The sequence below is a fragment of the Zea mays genome, chromosome 6 (assembly GCF_902167145.1).
Source record: "Zea mays cultivar B73 chromosome 6, Zm-B73-REFERENCE-NAM-5.0, whole genome shotgun sequence".
Lineage (NCBI taxonomy): Eukaryota > Viridiplantae > Streptophyta > Magnoliopsida > Poales > Poaceae > Zea > Zea mays.
This window is the reverse complement of record NC_050101.1, coordinates 50715872-50734720: the sequence shown is the minus strand read 5'-3', so window position 1 is coordinate 50734720 and position 18849 is coordinate 50715872. Positions and strand designations below refer to the sequence as shown.

Below are 18849 nucleotides of genomic sequence, written 5' to 3'. Positions count from 1 at the left end.
CTTAACAAGGGGTTATACTTTGATAATGTGTAGTAGTTAATGTCATATCTTTGGTTTATGTTCTCCAGGTCATCAAAAACCACATCTTTAAGTTCCTTGCCATGAAATTCCTAATTAATCGAGCCCTAAAAACCGCACGGACACTTGACTTTTTTTTGGATTGTCATTTTTTATTTTGCTTGTGAGGCTTGTTCTACAAATGTTTATTATACTATACTCTATTGGTTCAGATCTGAACATTTTGTAAACTTATACTTGAAAAACTAAAAAGAAATAAATTTGTGCTTTCATTGATGTAGTGGTAGGTACATGAACGGAAGAACACAAGACGATCACTATCAAGATCTCAAAGGTCTCGATCCCATTGTAATGGTGAAGCGATTTATAAAAACTAAATGTTAAATTATTTTTTTGTAACCTACTTGGCATGTGAAATATAAAGACACTTAGTCTGAGATACTTCACTGTTGATTTTTTTCCAGACTTTCAGTTATACTATCAATTCTGAACACTTACAACTTAACACTACTATTTTCTCTTAATTTTGAAAATATTTAAACTAACAAAACAAACTAAGATCATTTCACTAACTGTAGGTGCTCATTTGTTATGCTGTTTTGGTACATTCGATATGACTGTTGGACCACTTCATTGGGAGTTGCGGCCTATTCGATTGTTAGGCACTTATTGGTTTAAGACTTAAGGGTTCTGTTCTGATATAGATTGGAGTGTATGGACATAGTTGGCTCTTTGATGTTGCATATCGTTTTCTTATATGTTTGCAGCTCTTGAACACCGAAGCTCCTGACTTGTACATAAGGCAGAATCATGTTCCAAATGCCTACACCTTAGCAATCAACGGCAAAAAACCATTCATTGTCGTTCACACAAGCCTTGTGGAGCTGCTTACTCCAAGGGAATTGCAGGTACTGTTGTTTACTCTAAACAAACTCATCGGCTAGTATTGCCTAGATGAACAATCAAAACAAGAATTATTATTTGCTTACCTACTGCCTGAATGCATTGATTACTCATCATATTGGATTTGTTTCAATTAGGCTGTTTTTGCTCATGAGTTGGGTCACCTCAAGTGCGATCATGGTGTTTGGCTCACTTTTGCCAATATACTCACAATGGGAGCATACACTGTCCCTGGTAAACCATCTGACTACTTGAAATCTCATTAGATTGGTGGGCTATGTACCTAAATACACTTCATTTGAACTACATCTCATGGTAAGTACATGCACTTTTATCAGGTTTCGACATGGTTGCTGGCTTTCTGGAAGAGCAGCTATATAGATGGCTACGAGCTGCAGAGCTGACTTGTGACAGGGCAGCTCTTGTGGTGCAAGACCCGAAGGTACCTTTACTGCCTTAACTCTGAAACTACCTCAATTTTTTAAATATAAGACCATGAGCAATCTGCATGTTCTTATTCCTGTCTAATACCTCGCCACGTCTGGACATTTGTAACTACTGAGTTCTCTTTATAACTGATTAGTGTCTAAAATGGTTTAATGTCAGTATGTTTTGTTTCGTGCTTGGTGCAGAGATGGAGAACCAGAGAGCGCTCAAGGGCATCATCCCCGCCAATAGGATGTTGTTCTGTGCTATGGCCGCCACATCGGTGGCAACTAACGAGATCGCGGCAGCAGGAAAGGGCCGATCCAATCAGGCTAATAGATGACGACACGTCAGGGGAAGTCCAATTCACCATAAGACTTTTTTCTTAAAACCTCTATGTGGTGCTCATATTTTTTCAATCTATAGGTTGTCGAATACTTTTGTTGCAGATGATCCAAATGTTGTTGCTATCCACATGAAGAAAGGCGTGAGGCGATAGCTGTAGAGACATGACATTGCCACAACAGCGGTAGTGCCATATCGGTGGGCTTGTAGATGCACCGTGCTATCACAACAATCCTTCTTCCATGCGGTCTGCAGGTTAGTCCTCTTCTACATCCTCTGATGGTCTGATCACAAACATGTGCACAGACTGATATGGATAAACTCATGGTCTTCTTTAGCTTCAGAGGCGAGTGACTTATTAAGTTGTTTCCATGTCAAATCAGACGATAGTGACCTCCTGGTGGCGGTGGTGCTAGATCGTTGGGGCTGAAGAGGCGCCCTGTTGTCACAACAAGTCTTAGACGTGGTCTGCAGGTTAGTTCTCCTACATCCTCCGATAGTCTGATTGCAAACATGTGGCTTATTGATTTGTTATCATGGGCATGGCAGATTAGATGATAGTGACCTCCCTTCCTTGCGACTCATGGTTTGCTGGAGCTGTAGGATTCTCCCGGCACAATGGAGGTGCTATCGTCTGATTTGGAGCAACAAGGTTATATAAAGTAGTAAAACAATTTCTTTACGAAAGATAAACTTTTCAGGGTCATTGAAAATTATGAGTCAAAACCTAGAGCATAATCTTCAGAATGCCTTACTTTTAATAAGTGATTACCTATTTTGTTACAGAGCCGAAATCTACTTCTAGATGACCCTCAGATTTGACCGTGCAATATAAGTTTGATCGTGCAATATAAGTTTGTAACCCTCAGATGAAGTAACCGTAGTGACTGCTGGTAGTGTTGAGTAATGACCAATTAGTGCCTAAACAATTTTTACCATGCTGCATATGTAACCCAACTCGTCCAAATACGAATGTTTCTCTCTTAATGTGGGATGCACATAAAACTTGTTTTCATATTTATGAGCTCAGTAAGCAAGTTCAGTTTTTTTACTGAGATACACTATTGTTCCACTGCAGGATGCAAGTTACCCTTCAGAACAACTCTTAATTTCTGGAGAAAAGGTGAACAATTGCGTTCCTTGTAGATGCCTCCCCCTTTCCTCATGTATGATTTGCAGTTGATTTCTCCATCATCCAAATCTCTGATGGTTTTATATCAACTTGCCCATATCCCTTTACTGTGCATGGTGTTTCATGATGCCTTGTGTAACACAGGAAACACAGGACCAGGTTTACTTTATAAAATAGATCGAATCATTGGGAAATGCTTGTGGAACTATTGCTCTACTCCATGCTGTTGGAAATGCATCTTCCAAAGTCAATTTAGGTGACCTGAAACGATTATATGCAGCACACAGAATTCTATAAGATGGTTGCAATCTTTCTTGTTCTCTCCTTGTTTCTGAATTGAATTAACCTATCTGGTCTTTTGTAGTGGAGAATTCATGCTTGGACTTGTTCTTCAAATCAACTGCTACCATGGATGACCCTCATGAGGTTCTTGTTTTTTTTCTCAAAATGCATTCTCATCACCAGGATACCTTGACCAGTCTTGCAGTTTTTTTCCCCTTACGCGGTTATGCCTCGTGCTATGTTTTACAGCGTGTTGTGTGTCTGGAGAAGGATGATACAATGGCAAGGGCTCATTTACTTGCTGCCAATGATGGTGCCACTGAGGTATTGGTTTATTTGCATATGTGAACTGGAAATCAATCTGGAAAACATCAAAGAATAATAACTGTCGAACGTAAGGCTATGCACTAAATACAGTTCATGATGTTCCACTATATTTTTCTTTAGTTAGCATAGTTTCAAGGTCTGAGTTGAACTGTGCTGTGCTGTGTGCATTGACAACAAAGTAAAATCGTGCAGCTTAAATTTGTGATTCTATTTTATATAGATAGATGAAGCATTGTTATGGTTATTGTTTTCTTCAGCTGAAAATAGATAAATAATTTTGTTACAGGTCATACACATGAAATTCATTAGTGGGTTTCAATTTCAACTCGAGTTGTCCCAAACAAGGGAAAAAATAATAGCCAATTTTTTTCTCATCATTTTTTGCACATTAAAAATCTTGTTTTGAAGTTTTGCTTTTTTGCACTCCTATGATTACCTGCTCTTTTTTCTTATAGGGTATGAGCCCAGATGTTGCGATAGCCCCAAAGAGCAAAGGATGCCTGATGATTGGAGAATATAACAAGGTCGCCAAAAAGTGACAGTGGCGTTACCGAGGACGACGCTCGTCGTGGACCTGCAAAGTGGCATCGACGACCACCGACACCGGGGACGGGACCATGGGCACACCGGCAACATGAGGTACTTCATGAGCCCCTTCCAAAATCCCGATTTTTTCCTTTGATTTCAACCCTTCATTTTCCTCTGCTTCGTCCTCTGCTCCAATGCTTCAGGAATATAGATAGTCAGAAAAACAGAAAATGAGCGGAGGGGAGGCATCAAAATTCCAAATCCCCAGTTCCCCACCTCGCCACTCCCAGCATCGCGAATTTTGAATGGCAGGAGTTTTTGTTCCAGGATGAGCACCGAGCCAGTGGAGCTGCTCGAGTTCGACCCCATCGAGCTCCTATTCCCATGTATGTGTTTTTATTTTTGTTATATTTCCTTCCTCAATGATTCTATTGATTTCCTTGAATTTTTTGAGCACCCACCATAGCTTCGCAGGTATTCATGGAAAATTTAATGCACTGTGTCGAGCGCTCATTCGATAATTCTCTATTGGCTGTTTCTCGGGTTCATCGTTTTTTATCCTTTTTGGAGTTCAATTCAATATTTGCTATGTGTTTTCTAATCATTTTGAGGTAATTTGTGGTCATCCTATATTGTTCTTTAGTTTCCTGATTTCTTCTCTAAATCCTGTAGTCGAATTAAATAAGTAGATCTCCTGCACGCTACCGCTGACGAACAAGACAAACAAGCAGGTCGCGTTCAAGGTAAATGAATCCTTATTGTGCATTTTAGGTTAGAAGAAGCTATGTACTGTATATGTAGGAACAGACCCGGTACCCGACAAATATCTCCTACGCCATTTTTGACTTTATATCCAAGCGACGCCTATCTGGCATACTTTCAGGTCCACGTTGCATCAGTGAAGAGCGCTAGAGCAGAGTGAGCGTGCGCTTCTTGGTCATGGAGTGCAGTGTCGCCGTCCTTCCGCTCAAAGGTGCCTAGGTTGGGCGCGTCCTCCTCCCCGTGGAGGTGCAACAAGATGTACGTTCTCGGTACCTAGCCGTTCGCTTCTCGACTCTCCATCTACATCTACTTTGCTCCTCCTTGATCCATTCAGCAACTGCACTGCATAGTCACCGCACTTATATATTATGGTTGTGGTTGGTGATCATTCAGTCTTTGGGGAGGATTCACTGGAGCAGAAGGCAACGATCAACCTCAAGCCACTTCTTTAACTACATCGATGTCCGCATTGTCCTTGCTCAGCTTGAGGTTGGCATTCTTTATTCTGAAAATTAATTTGTATACTAAAATTAATTTGAGATTTCATGTCCCAAGTGATCGCCAAAGGGACTTCAAATGGTACTTTGATTACTTTTTCACTCGTTTATTTGGATCATCAATAAAAGTTACAATAGGGAAGCTTAATTCAAGCTGAATGAGTTCATCACCGGTACCTCTATGAATTACACTGAGATTTTCTACGAAAAGATGATACACGAGTCTCCAAGGCTCAAGGGACTCGGTAAGTCCAGTTCTTGAACCGCATGCTGTTTTACTGGCTTCGATCCTTTGGTGAAACAACGTATGAAATTACTGAGGCATATGTGGTTTCATCTCTCGTCTCGTCCTGGAAGCAAACAACCATGAGGATTCTAGAGGTGCATACTGATAAGAGAGCATTCGTAACTGGTGCCATATTCTAATTCAACTTAGTTTTCACTGCCTATGTTTGGAAGGGATTCAAATGAGTTAGAATGGGAAACCCTAACCCTAACAGGGGTTGGGTGATGTATTAGTGCGACTGTAGGTCCAATCTGCATATGTGAAGAACGAATTTTAGCGGAACAATTTGAAGAAATTATCATTCAAGGTTGAGTTATTAATCTTCTGCCCCATCTACTATTTGTTGCTCAGTAAAATCGTGTCAATTATCTCCAAAAGACAGATCACATCCAGTAATTTTTTAGAAAAAAACAACATTGTTTAGTGTCGCAATTTGTTATGCTCTGTTGTCTTCCACTGTCTACAGATTGTTGATGAGGCCAATACAAAGCTCATGAGGGATTATGTCGTGGAGGTTAGCCACATTGAAGACAAAAACTAAAACGTCTGAGTGATGATATAGGAAGTCTGACTAAGCTAAGGATCTTGTTAGTATCGCCATAATGTAACTTTTTCTTTTGAAAGATGCTTCTATGTTTCACAGTTTACACTACGACTCAATCACTCACTTTCTGAGCATTGCTTTGCAGAGATCTGGCTCAAACAGATATCTTGGTAGTCCATTGCCAGCTGCCATTGAGAAGTTGCTTAAGCTTGAATATTTGTAATTATGATTTTCAAGCATTCATTTTTTGTTTATATTTTTGGATTAGAGATTACGGTATCAGATAATTTTGATATGAGAATATAGCTTTGATGTGACAATGATATTATGACTTTCATTTCTTTTTAGGTAATTGATGTACTTTTGCCTAGGAAATTTGATAATCATATCTGTGCATTTTAGCATGTTCTAAGTTCATTCAAGGTGCTACTTATGGAGTTCTGTGATAGTGTACTAGACTTAGGTGGTTGTATAAAAGCACATATGTTATTTGAATTCAGAATTGTACCAGTTTAAACATTTTCTCAGCTATAGGCCATTAAGCATTCAAGTCTATAGTATCCAAAATGCAACCGGACCATACATTTCTGATGTGAACCAGTACTGGTTGTGGTTGCAGAAGCTTGTGCCACAAACCAAACATGTTCATATCGTGGCCGTTTCGGCCATATGTTGGGCCATCTAGAAATCAAGGAATAGAATGTGCTTTGAGAATATTATAATGAAATCACCTAATGGAATTATCTGCCATGCGAGCGCTCTGATGATTTCATGGGCAGGTTTGAGCAAAAGGGAGTTGCAGCCTGCAGGGCTTGATTCAAGAAGGTGCAAAGCTGCTGGTCTAGGCAGCGAGCGTAACGTTGGATGCTCGTGTTGTCGATCAAGTGGAAGAGGATAATGATGATACAGAGAATTAAAAGTTTGGTATAGTGATCAACTTTCCGGTGGAAGCCCGACGAGGATTGTCTACTTCTGGATCTTGGCCGTGTAGCTTTGTTCTGCTTCTCTTGTGATGTTCTTGTCCGAGTATAAGGTCTACAATGGCATAATGCTTGTACCATCTTTTTCTGTGGTAACTTATTTTTTCTCATACAGTGCATGTGACTTGAAACTTTGTTAAGACATAGTTTGTGAAAGGGAAAAGGATCCAATATTTTCTATAGTCGATTTTGGTATTTGACGTCCATCACAAACGATTATGAACAGAGGCTATGTACTTGTCTGCATTTTGTATATCATAGTGATGTCTGTCGATCTGTATCTATTTTTTACTCCCGTCGTAACGCACGGGCATGTTACTAGTATAATCTTAAGTGAACAACATCCTGCGGCGTCCATCTAACCACTAGCCAAATTTAAGTGCCCTATGAGCCCTGACTATGATGAGCAGCAGCTGCTCTTCTGCTGTATTGGCTGTCCTTTCATGTGAACATGGACTGTGGGTCTCCTCTCCACCGTTGGTTGGGTTGCCATCCTGCAGCAGTAGCACGGCATCAATAGTAATTTCAATCAGCCAAAAACCAACGCAGAACAGCAGTACAGCACAAAAAGGAGCTATATCACTGATACAGCTGTCACATGGGGAGCATGCACACTCCATATTACTAGAGCACCGAAAAGAAGCATAATGCCACAAAAAATTACACAGCTATCCACCCACATCACTTGGGACAGCTAACATTAATGTCAGGAGGATGTCCTGGATTATTTACCTAAACAATAATTCAAAATTTTAAAACTTAAGCCTCTAGCTCTAGTAGCCCGAAAGGAAAGGCACATAATTGTGAGAAAAGCTTTATCATTCGTTTGGCTCGCATATATGTATAATGTAATGTAACTTAACCTAAAAAACTCGAATGTGAGGATAAGACCGTCCCATGGTATTATATTAAGAAGAAGACTTTCTCACGCAGGTCAACAAAACCTTAAACCTGTGCTTTGGCGTGGACTAGACGAGGAGATTTTTTTAACCACAACCTAAAATTCGCTCCCACAAGGAGTCTGAGAAGTGAAGCTCAGACCACCTAACCAACTCAGCTAAAAGCCCCTTCGCGTAACTTCACCTAAGGAAATATGCAGGCACTCAGTTGTGCATAAGTTTCCTCCAAAGAAAGAGTGCATTAAGCAGTACCAAATAACTAGAGTTTTATGAAGCTTTCATTTCTGTGGCATACAGAAACTTCAGTAATTTACAGTGCTGAGTGTAGAAGAAAAATGGGAACAAAATGGCTTCCAAATTTTTTTATTTTTCCCATACCTTTTCTTGATTTCTGATGACATGGTCAGGAAAGCTTCCTCCACGTTGATGGATTCCTTTGCGCTTGTCTCAATAAAGGGAATTCCTAATGAATCTGCAAAATCCTGCAATTGATTTGATTGTTAAGTTTAGGAGGAACATATAAACATGTACAACTAATTATCTATCAAGAATAAAACAGAATCGCGGTGATTACTTTCATTTGTTTCTCAAATATGGAAGAGGGCTATGTTATGTACCATGGCATCAAGAAGAATGCATGAATACAACACACTCACACCACATCCACCCACCCATACACACCCTCAGTAAGCGTACACGCCTTTGAATAAAAACAAATCACTATACTTTCATAACAAACAGAAATTACATTCTTCCCTTCATCATGTTCATTCTTGTTTGCGACTTGCAAAAGTTGTCTTGGTTAGCTGTCCCAGCATCACAATTATGGCTAGTGTTTTAAAGAGAAGCATAAGCAAAAGGATACCTTTGCCTTTTCAGTGTCAACAACCTTACTGTCAACCAAATCACACTTGTTCCCAACTAGGAGCTTGCATACGTTGTCACTGGCATACCTATCAATCTCACTCAGCCACTGCTTGATGTTATTGAAGCTCTCCATGTCTGTCACGTCATACACGATCTGAAAAGAGCGATGTACAATATTAAGTCCATACCAAGGCTGGCACATTGTGTAAGGTCAAAAAGGGAAATTAACTGCTTCAGTCTAATAACTAAAAAGAGTGATCTGCAAATCTATTCAAGCCAACCAGATCCTAGTTCACTGTATGACACTGAATAAGTGAAACAGAAAATCTGAAAATGATTGTGTGTAAATAGAGATCAGCACGAGCTGCAAATGACGAGTTAAGAGGAATTACAATGATTCCATGAGCTCCTCGGTAGTAGCTGCTCGTAATTGTCCTGAACCTTTCCTGGCCTGCTGTGTCCCACTGAACAGGAAACGCCGATATAATTATCAGCAACTGGTGGCTGAACAAATATGAGTACATTTTGTAAAGCAATGTGTGAGCTAACACATCGGCATCACCAAATAATTAGTAATCAATGCCCCAACTTCCAATTCCTAGATACAATCCATCATGAGAAATCTAAGTACCGAAGCTGTCTGATGTAAACCACTAGTATTTAGAAATCTGCTACCTGGCATATACACTTACTTATCTATTCTAAATCATGCAACATACTTAAATTATATGAGGTAAGCAGACCGTATGGATCAGCCGAATCATCATACAAATCAGCTCCTAACATACGTCCATTAAGGATAATGGGATTTTGCTGGTGCGTGACTACTGATGCTAATAAAGTACCTCCTCCGTTCTTTTTTATTTGTCGTGTTTTAGTTCAAAAATGAACTAGCGGGCGACAAATATTCGAGAATGGAGGTGGTGCCACTGAGGACTCCAAACACATCATCCCCTTGTTATTATGGCCTTGTGTTATTCCAAATCTAAATTGTGTTTGAAAAACTATGCACAGAATAATAAGGAACAACAGAATGCATCGAGTTGCATATGAACAATCGCTACATCCAAATTGTGTTTGAACAATGCATAGACGCAATTGACCATGTGCCAGTAACTTTTACGGTTTGTGCTGTCTAGCGTTCTTTTTTTTCCTCGAAAGAAATGTGCTTAACGTCCTCGGATGAAATAACCCATGTTGCAGATACAAGGGTCTATGATATTCGTACCTCCTAACCTTGTGTTTGGTTGAATGGAATTATGATCTAGTATGACATAGAAAACCAAGTATCATATCCTGACACCGCAGGACATGAATGAATCCAATAGTGCAACACATGGCAACGGCAATAATCCACAAGTAAAAATGGGTGAATGGATGAGCTTACAATCTGTAGCTTGACAGTCTTTCCATCGAGGTCGATGGTGCGGATTTTCTGAAAAAGCAGGCCGTTAGCAAGAACAAAAGGAGGGGTTAATAAAATTGGGCCAGCCGGTCGCAGTTAGTAGATGATCCAGGAATAATGAGTAGATAGAACAATATGGTAAGAAGAGAGAGAGAGAGAGAGAGATGTATTTGTACTGACGAAATCAACGCCGATGGTACTGATGTAGGTGTCAACGTACGAATCGTCCTGTATATATGTGGATCAAAATCAAAGGAAGCTGCTTTTGTCAGGAATAGAAGCAGTCGCGTACCCAATCAATAAACTACAGGAACAAATATGAGGAGGGAAACTTACGGCGAAACGGAGGAGGAGGCAGGACTTGCCGACGGAGGAGTCGCCGATGAGGAGCAGCTTGAAGAGATAGTCGCTGCATCAGGAGGCGGAACCGTTTATTTATCCCAGGCCCAGCAAAGAAAAGAAGAGAGAGGGTTGGCTGGCGGAGAAGGCGGGACTTACTACTCGATGCTGGTGGTCATGGCGGTTTCGATTCGATGATGGTGGTGGTGGAGTTTGGATACGATGAAGGGGAGGTTTCTTTGTTGTTGCTGTTGTTGTTTGAGTTGGACACAGCACAATCGCGGAAGAAAGAAAGAAGGCAGGGAGCGGAGAAGCGAAGCAAAGTGGGGCAGCTTTTCTTCCTCCACTCGCCACGGCCACCGCGTCACGGGTCAGCGGAGTCGAGTTGGCCAAGTTAATAGGGCCGCTCTGGCTACGGCAGTGGCGCCGCGACCCGCCGCACCCGCACACGGGCACAGGGACGACCTCGGCGTCGGCTGCTGAGTTATTTGCTATTATAGTACTGATTTCAATAGGTTTCTCTCTTTTAGTACTCTCATTTTAGTCTTCTCTATAATAGTATCTACAAGTTGATTCATCCTTCAAAATAGTATTCTAACCATTTTCAATCATTTTTATTTTCTTTTTTTATTTCTCAGCACATAAATTGACCCTATCGTTACCCTCGCAGCTATATAAATAACAGAAACACAAATAATCCAGGCAGAGACGCAGGAATGAAAGACGATGCAACACTCCTATCTTCTGTCTGGTGGTTTAGACCGTAGCAAGGGGTGGCAGTTGGCCGCACGGTCACCATCCAGCAGCGCCGGCGTGCTGCTGCAATGTTTTTTTTTGTATGCGAGAAGAGAGAGGAGTCGAGCCGACGATGAGGAGCAAGGAGAGAAGAAAATAGAGAGATGCAATATAGTCACTGGTGAGAAATAAAAAAGAAAATGATTAAAAGAGGTTAGAGTACTATTTTGAAGGATAAATTAACTTATAAATACTATTACAGAGAAGAACAAATTGAGAGTACTAAAGGAGAGAAGCCCCACAAAATCAATATTATAATAGCAAAAAACTCGTCGGCCGCTTGCAGTCTGGCCACTACCCACTACTAGGAATTGGGGATCACCGGCCCAGCCCACTCCGGGCCAGACTAGCACTCTACTGATATTCCATCCTGCATGTTTCATTTCCATGTCTTTAGGTATTTGTTTCAGCTTATTTATAGCTTCTAGCCGTCAAGAAGTTACTATGAACTCCAAACATTTAACTTTTCGCTGCGGCTACATTAAAGTCGTTCGGACTGCTGCAACTGCAATTAATAGAGACAAAATACTATAGAAAAAACAGAAGTGGGTGGATTAAAGTCACAACGAACAGGTTTAAGTGTGAGAATTGTTTTAGTGAAAACCGTCTAAAATCAGCATAAACTTAGAATCGACCAAATCGTCATGATAGTAAAAATCCGTCATTTTGTAGACCCTAAACACTATGTAGACCCTAAACACTATGAAACCTTTCATCTTACTCTACACATAATCTCCACAATATATTCTCTTAATAGTCAGACTTTCAGAAAAGTTCGTTAGAAAAAAGCTGAAACAAACGAGCATGTCAACTCCATCATTGTCAGTCCAACTACAATGTCCAAGAAACTCGAGATGATGATCATATCCAACATTGTAATCACATTTGTAAGATGATGAGTTAGCAAACCATATGCCCAAATCACAAAATGAATACATATCATCTTGATGGTTCGTGCAGTCATAACCCAACTTGAAGACACAATTTGTCAGGTATCCTAATTAGGGGTACCCGGATTATAACCCTAAGCATACCTAACACTTGAGTACCAGAAAAATCACAAAACCAAAAAACACGCTCTCCGAGGTCACATAGGGTCGAATCACGATTCGCCCAAGACCCCGCTCAACGGCTGCTCAAAACTACACCTCGCCCGAGCCCATTCTCGGGTGAAGGCTGCACTCGATCCTTGAATTGCCCGAGGGACCCCTTTACAAAAAGCAATCTCCGCCTCGCCCGAGGGCATCTCGGATGAAGGCCTCGGTTAAAGTCCTCGAGAACCACAAGACGTGTGCATTAAATGCGACTGATACGAGTACCTGCTCCACCAACGTCACCACAGTCAACAGAGGACGATGGGACTGCGGTCCCATATACTTTCATCGTCTATGATGACGCACACCCGCGAATACTAGGCAATGCTCCCCCACTGCAGGTCACTGATCTCAACAACTCCGGATGGGACATGCGACGTCTAGGCACAGCCCCAGCCTCGGGAGAGAACTCCGCCTTGCCAAAGTCGGTGTCAGCCTTGGGAGGTGTAACACTCCAAAGTCGTATCTTGGTTAATTAAGAAAATTCCCTAAATATTTAAAATTTCAAGCGTAATATAACAAAGTTATGAATTGAGACTATCTTCTCTAAAATTTAAAAATAGTAAATATAAAATGTTGGTCATATACTTAAACTATAATAAATAGGATAGTAAGTTATTCTATATAAATTACTCCTATTGGGTTATATAACTATGTGAATTCCATACTTATTACATTTCATACATACAAATACTTGTTTGAGCAAAATAAATAAGGAGTAAATAAGTGTAAAATATTTGCATTCATGTTGGTGTCTTGGTTGTGCATATAAATATAGTTTCAAAATTTAAAATTAGATTTGAATTGGGATAATTAAATCTAGAAATAAGAAAAATAGAAAAAAAGAATAGCAAATAAAAGACTTATCTATTTGGCCACTTAAGGAATACAACCCACATGTTTTCCCTCCTATTTTTTTATTCCACTTGCCGGATCTTGCATCATTCTTACCTATTCTAGATTCGAGTTTGTTAGAGTTCCTAATAGATAAGATAGGATTGTAACAGTTAAGTACCAGATTAGATCTATCATGTAACATATTTTTGGTTGAGTTTGTTAGAGTTCCTAATATATAGGATATGGTTGTAACAAATAAGTACCAGATTAGATCTTTCATGTAACCACCCACCTCCCGGCCTATATAATATATACCACCAAACCTCAAGCCATCAATCAAAGACTCATCTCATCCATAGCCTCGCAGCAGCCACCGCTCGCCGGTGGGCCTGCCACCGCGGGTACGATGTCGCAGCCCCGTTCCAGCGTGAACAAGAACGTGCGGGGGAGAAATGACCTTGGACGTCGATCTGGTGATGAGCGCTCATGATTGAATCTCAAATACCACATCGTGATCGAAAATCGTAGTCATTGATCTCGGATCTGTTGACCGAGATCAGATTGTGGGATCCTTTAATCTCGAACGTTATTTTTAGATCCGACGGCTGTGACAGGATCGATCGCGTACCGATTCGACCGAGGTCGTGGGCTGTTCGATTCAATCTGGTGGGGGAAATTCGATCTGCTATCATAAAATCTCTATTGTCGATCTCCGATCCAATGATCAAGACTTCGATCTAATCTGCACCGTAGACTATCGATCCAACGGTCTACAAAATCCCATAACCCTTTGGTCGTCTACTTTTGCAAAAGAGACCATGTGCTCTATATTAATCAACGCAGTCGCCTAGAGGGGGGTGAATAGGGCGAATCTGAAATTTACAAAATTAAGCACACACTACAAGCCGGGTTAGCGTTAGAATTAAATGCGAGTCCGAAAGAGAGGGCGAAAACAAATAACAAGTGAATAAGAACGGATGATACGGTGATTTGTTTTACCGAGGTTCGGTTCTTGCAAACCTACTCCCCGTTGAGGTGGTCACAAAGACCAGGTCTCTTTCAACCCTTTCCCTCTCTCAAACGGTCACTTAGACCGAGTGAGCTTCTCTTCTCAATCAAACGGGACACCAAGTCTCCACAAGGACCACCACACAATTGGTGTCTCTTGCCTTGGTTACAATTGAGTTGGAATCAAGAAATAAAGAAGAAGAAAAGCAATCCAAGCGCAAGAGCTCAAATGAACACAAGTATCTCTCTCTCACTAGTCACTATTTGATTGGAATTGTGTTTGGACTTGGGAGAGGATTTGATCTCTTGTTTGTGTCTTGTATTGAATGTTATAGCTCTTGTATGAGGTGTGAAAGCTGAAAAACTTGGATGCAATGAATGGTGGGTGGTTGGGGGTATTTATAGCCCCAACCACCAAATGAGTCGTTGGTGGAGGCTGCTGTCGCATGGCGCACCGGACAGTCTGGTGCGCCACCAGACACTGTCCGGTGCGCCAGCCACGTCACCCGACAGTTAGGGTTCGACCGTTGGAGCTTCTGTCTTCTGGGCCACCGGACAGTCCGGTGGTGCACTGGACAGTCACTGTTTACTGTCCGGTGCGCCTTCTGGCTCTGCTCTGACTTCTGCGCGCACTGTAGCGCATTAACTGCTCTCTGCAGACGACCGTTGGCGCGAAGTAGTCGTTGCTCCGCTGGCACACCGGACAGTCCAGTGCTACACCGGACAGTCTGGTGAATTATAGCGGAGCGGCTCCCAGAATTCCCGAAGGTGGTAAGTTGAGAGTTTGGTTCCCTGGTGCACCGGACACTGTCCGGTGGCACACCGGACAGTCCGGTGCGCCAGACCAGGGCACACTTCGGTTGTCTTTTGCTCTTTTTATTTGAACCCTTTCTTGGTCTTTTTATTGGTTTGTTTTGAACCTTTGACACCTGTAAAGCTTATAATCTAGAGCAAACTAGTTAGTCCAATTATTTGTGTTGGGCAATTCAACCACCAAAATCAATTAGGAAAAGGTGTAAGCCTATTTCCCTTTCAATCTCCCCCTTTTTGGTGATTGATGCCAACACAAACCAAAGCAAATATAAAAGTGCAGAATTGAACTAGTTTGCATAATGTAAGTGCAAAGGTTGCTTGGAATGAAACCAATAATTATTTCTACTTTTTAGATATGCATGGATGGCTTTCTTCTTATTGAAATTTTGGACCACGCTTGCACCACTTGTTTTGTTTTGCAAAGTTTTGGCAATTCTTTTCAAAGTCTTTTTGCAAATAGTCAAAGGTATATGAATAGGATTTTGAGAAGCATTTTTAAGATCTAAAATTTTCTCCCCCTGTTTCAAATGCTTTTCCTTTGACTAAACAAAACTCCCCCTTAATGAAATTCTCCTCTTAGTGTTCAAGAGAGTTTTAGATATTAATTTTGAAAGAGGTTATACCAATTTGAAAATTCTATCAACAATAAGATACCAATTGAAAAAACCTTCTTTTAATAAAAATTTAGAACACTTCATTTTTGAACTTGGTGGTGGTGCGGTCCTTTTGCTTTGGGCTAATACTTTCTCCCCCTTTGACATGAATCGCCAAAAATGGATACTTGCGAGTGAAATATAAGCCTTTCAAACTACTGTCTCCCCCTATGGTAAATAATGTATGAGTGAAGATTGTACCAAAGTTGGAGAGCGGTGCGGAGCGATGGTGAAGGATGAGTAATTCGATCTATGACTTAGCGATGGTGAAGGATGAGTAATTCGATGTATGAGTTGAAGATTGTACCAAAGTTGGAGAGCCTTGTCTTCACCGAAGACTCCATTTTCCTTTCAATCTATGACTTAGCTTGAAATACACTTGAAAACCACATTAGTCATAGCAAAGAAAGAGATATGATCAAAGGTATATAAATGAGCTATGTGTGCAAAATATCAATCAAAATTCCTAGAATCAAGAATATTTAGCTAATGCCTAAGTTTGGTAAATGTTTGCTCATATAATGGCTTGGTAAAGATATCGGCTAATTGTTCTTTGGTGTTAACATATGCAATCTCGATATCCCCCTTTTGTTGGTGATCCCTTAAAAAATGATACCGAATGGCTATGTGTTTAGTGCGGCTATGCTCAACAGGATTATCCGCCATGCGGATTGCACTCTCATTATCACATAGAAGAGGAACTTTGGTTAATTTGTAACCATAGTCCCTAAGGGTTTGCCTCATCCAGAGCAATTGCGCGCAACAATGGCCTGCGGCAATGTACTCGGCTTCGGCGGTATAAAGAGCGACAGAATTTTGCTTCTTTGAAGCCCAAGACACCAGAGATCTTCCCAAGAACTGGCAAGTCCCCGATGTGCTCTTTCTATTAATTTTACACCCTACCCAATCAGCATCGGAATATCCAATTAAATCAAAAGTGGATCCCCTGGGGTACCAAAGGCCAAACTTAGGAGTATAAACTAAATATCTCAAGATTCGTTTTACGGCCCTAAGGTGAACTTCCTTAGGATCGGCTTGGAATCTTGCACACATGCATACAGAAAGCATAATATCCGGTCGAGATGCACACAAGTAGAGTAAAGAACCTATCATCGACCGATATACCTTTTGATCTACGGATTTACCTCCCGTGTCGAGGTCGAGATGCCCATTGGTTCCCTTGGGTGTCTTGATGGGCTTGGCATCCTTCATCCAAAACTTTGTGATTATGTCTTGAATGTACTTCGTTTGGCTAATGAAGGTGCCCTCTTGGAGTTGCTTCACTTGAAATCCTAAGAAATACTTCAACTCCCCCATCATAGACATCTCGAATTTCTGAGTCATGATCCTACAAAACTCTTCACATCTAGATTCGTTAGTAGACCCAAATATGGTATCATCAACATAAATTTGGCATACAAACAAATCATTTGCAAGTGTTTTAGTAAAGAGAGTAGGATCGGCTTTTCCGACTTTGAAGCCATTAGCGATAAGAAAATCTCTTAGGCATTCATACCATGCTCTTGGGGCTTGCTTGAGCCCATAAAGCGCCTTAGAGAGTTTATAAACATGGTTAGGGTACTCACTATCTTCAAAGCCGGGAGGTTGCTCAACATAGACCTCTTCCTTGATTGGTCCATTGAGGAAGGCACTTTTCACGTCCATTTGGTAAAACTTGAAGCCATGGTAAGTAGCATAGGCAAGTAATATACGAATTGATTCTAGCCTAGCTACGGGTGCATAGGTTTCACCGAAATCCAAACCTTCGACTTGTGAATAACCCTTGGCTACAAGTCGGGCTTTGTTCCTTGTCACCACACCATGCTCATCTTGTTTGTTGTGGAAGACCCACTTGGTTCCTACAACATTTTGGTTAGGACGTGGAACTAAATGCCATACCTCATTCCTTGTGAAGTTGTTGAGCTCCTCTTGCATCGCTAGCACCCAATCCGAATCTTGAAGTGCTTCCTCTACCCTATGTGGCTCAATAGAGGAAACAAAAGAGTAATGTTCACAAAAATGAGCAACACGAGATCAAGTGGTTACCCCCTTTTGAATATCACCGAGGATGGTGTTCACGGGGTGATCTTGTTGGATTGCTTGGTGGACTCTTGGGTGTGGCGGTCTTGGACTCTTATCATCTTCCTTGTCTTGATCATTAGCATCTCCCCCTTGATCATTGTCTTCCTTTTGAGGTGGCTCCTCTTGATCTTCATCATCATCATCTTGAGCTTGATCCTCATCTTGAGTTGGTGGAGATACTTGCATTGAGGAAGATGGTTGATCTTGTGCATGTGGAGGTTCTTCAGATTCCTTAGGACACACATCCCCAATGGACATGTTCCTTAGCGCGACGCACGGAGCCTCTTCATCATCTAGCTCATCAAGATCAACTTGCTCTACTTGAGAGCCGTTAGTCTCATCAAACACAATGTCACAAGAAACTTCAACTAGTCCAGAGCACTTGTTAAAGACTGTATATGCCCTTGTGCTTGAATCATAACCAAGTAAAAAGCCTTCTACAGCCTTAGGAGCAAATTTAGATTTTCTACCTCTTTTAACAAGAATAAAACATTTGCTACCAAAGACTCTAAAATATGAAACATTAGGCTTTTTACCGGTGAGGAGTTCATAAGATGTCTTCTTGAGGATTCGATGTAGATATAACCGGTTGATGGCGTAGCAAGCGGTGTTGACCGCCTCGGCCCAAAACCGATCCGAAGTCTTGTACTCATCAAGCATGGTTCTTGCCATGTCCAATAGAGTTCTATTCTTCCTCTCCACTACACCATTTTGTTGTGGTGTGTAGGGAGAAGAGAACTCATGCTTGATGCCCTCCTCCTCAAGAAAGCTTTCGATTTGTGAGTTCTTGAACTCCGTCCCGTTGTCGCTTCTAATCTTTTTGATCCTTAAGCTGAACTCATTTTGAGCCCGTCTCAAGAATCCCTTTAATGTTTCTTGGGTTTGTGATTTTTCGTGCAAAAAGAACACCCAAGTGAAGCGAGAATAATCATCCACAATTACAAGACAATACTTACTCCCGCCGATGCTTATGTAAGCAATCGGGCCGAATAGGTCCATATGGAGTAGCTCGAGCGGCCTGTCGGTC

The 18849-nt window shown here is 41.2% G+C and overlaps 1 protein-coding gene and 1 pseudogene across 1 annotated transcript; one reads left to right on the top strand and one right to left on the bottom strand.

Annotated features, from left to right (window-relative positions):
* The first annotated feature begins 4900 nt into the window (after positions 1-4900).
* Positions 4901-6047, top strand: LOC111589562 (chaperonin-like RBCX protein 1, chloroplastic; annotated as a pseudogene).
* Positions 6048-7181: 1134 nt separating this feature from the next.
* Positions 7182-11011, bottom strand: LOC103629287 (ras-related protein RABD2c). Its single transcript, XM_008650456.4, has 8 exons — positions 10700-11011; positions 10538-10610; positions 10382-10429; positions 10184-10231; positions 9189-9260; positions 8795-8950; positions 8308-8411; positions 7182-7524 (listed from the first exon to the last, which is right to left on the bottom strand). Exons 1-8 carry the CDS (start codon positions 10717-10719, stop codon positions 7428-7430), a joined length of 618 nt encoding a protein of 205 aa, XP_008648678.1. The 5' UTR covers positions 10720-11011; the 3' UTR covers positions 7182-7427.
* Between the last annotated feature and the right edge of the window lie 7838 nt (positions 11012-18849).

Bases quoted from the DNA above. Each gene is read 5' to 3' on its own strand.
- LOC103629287 (XM_008650456.4), bottom strand. From the start codon at position 10,719: ATGACCACCAGCATCGAGTA. The intron at 8,412-8,794 runs GTATCCTTTTGC...AATCAATTGCAG, and splicing joins TTGACACTGAAAAGGCAAAG to GATTTTGCAGATTCATTAGG. The intron at 7,525-8,307 runs GTATGGGAAAAA...CTACTGCTGCAG, and splicing joins TCATCAGAAATCAAGAAAAG to GATGGCAACCCAACCAACGG.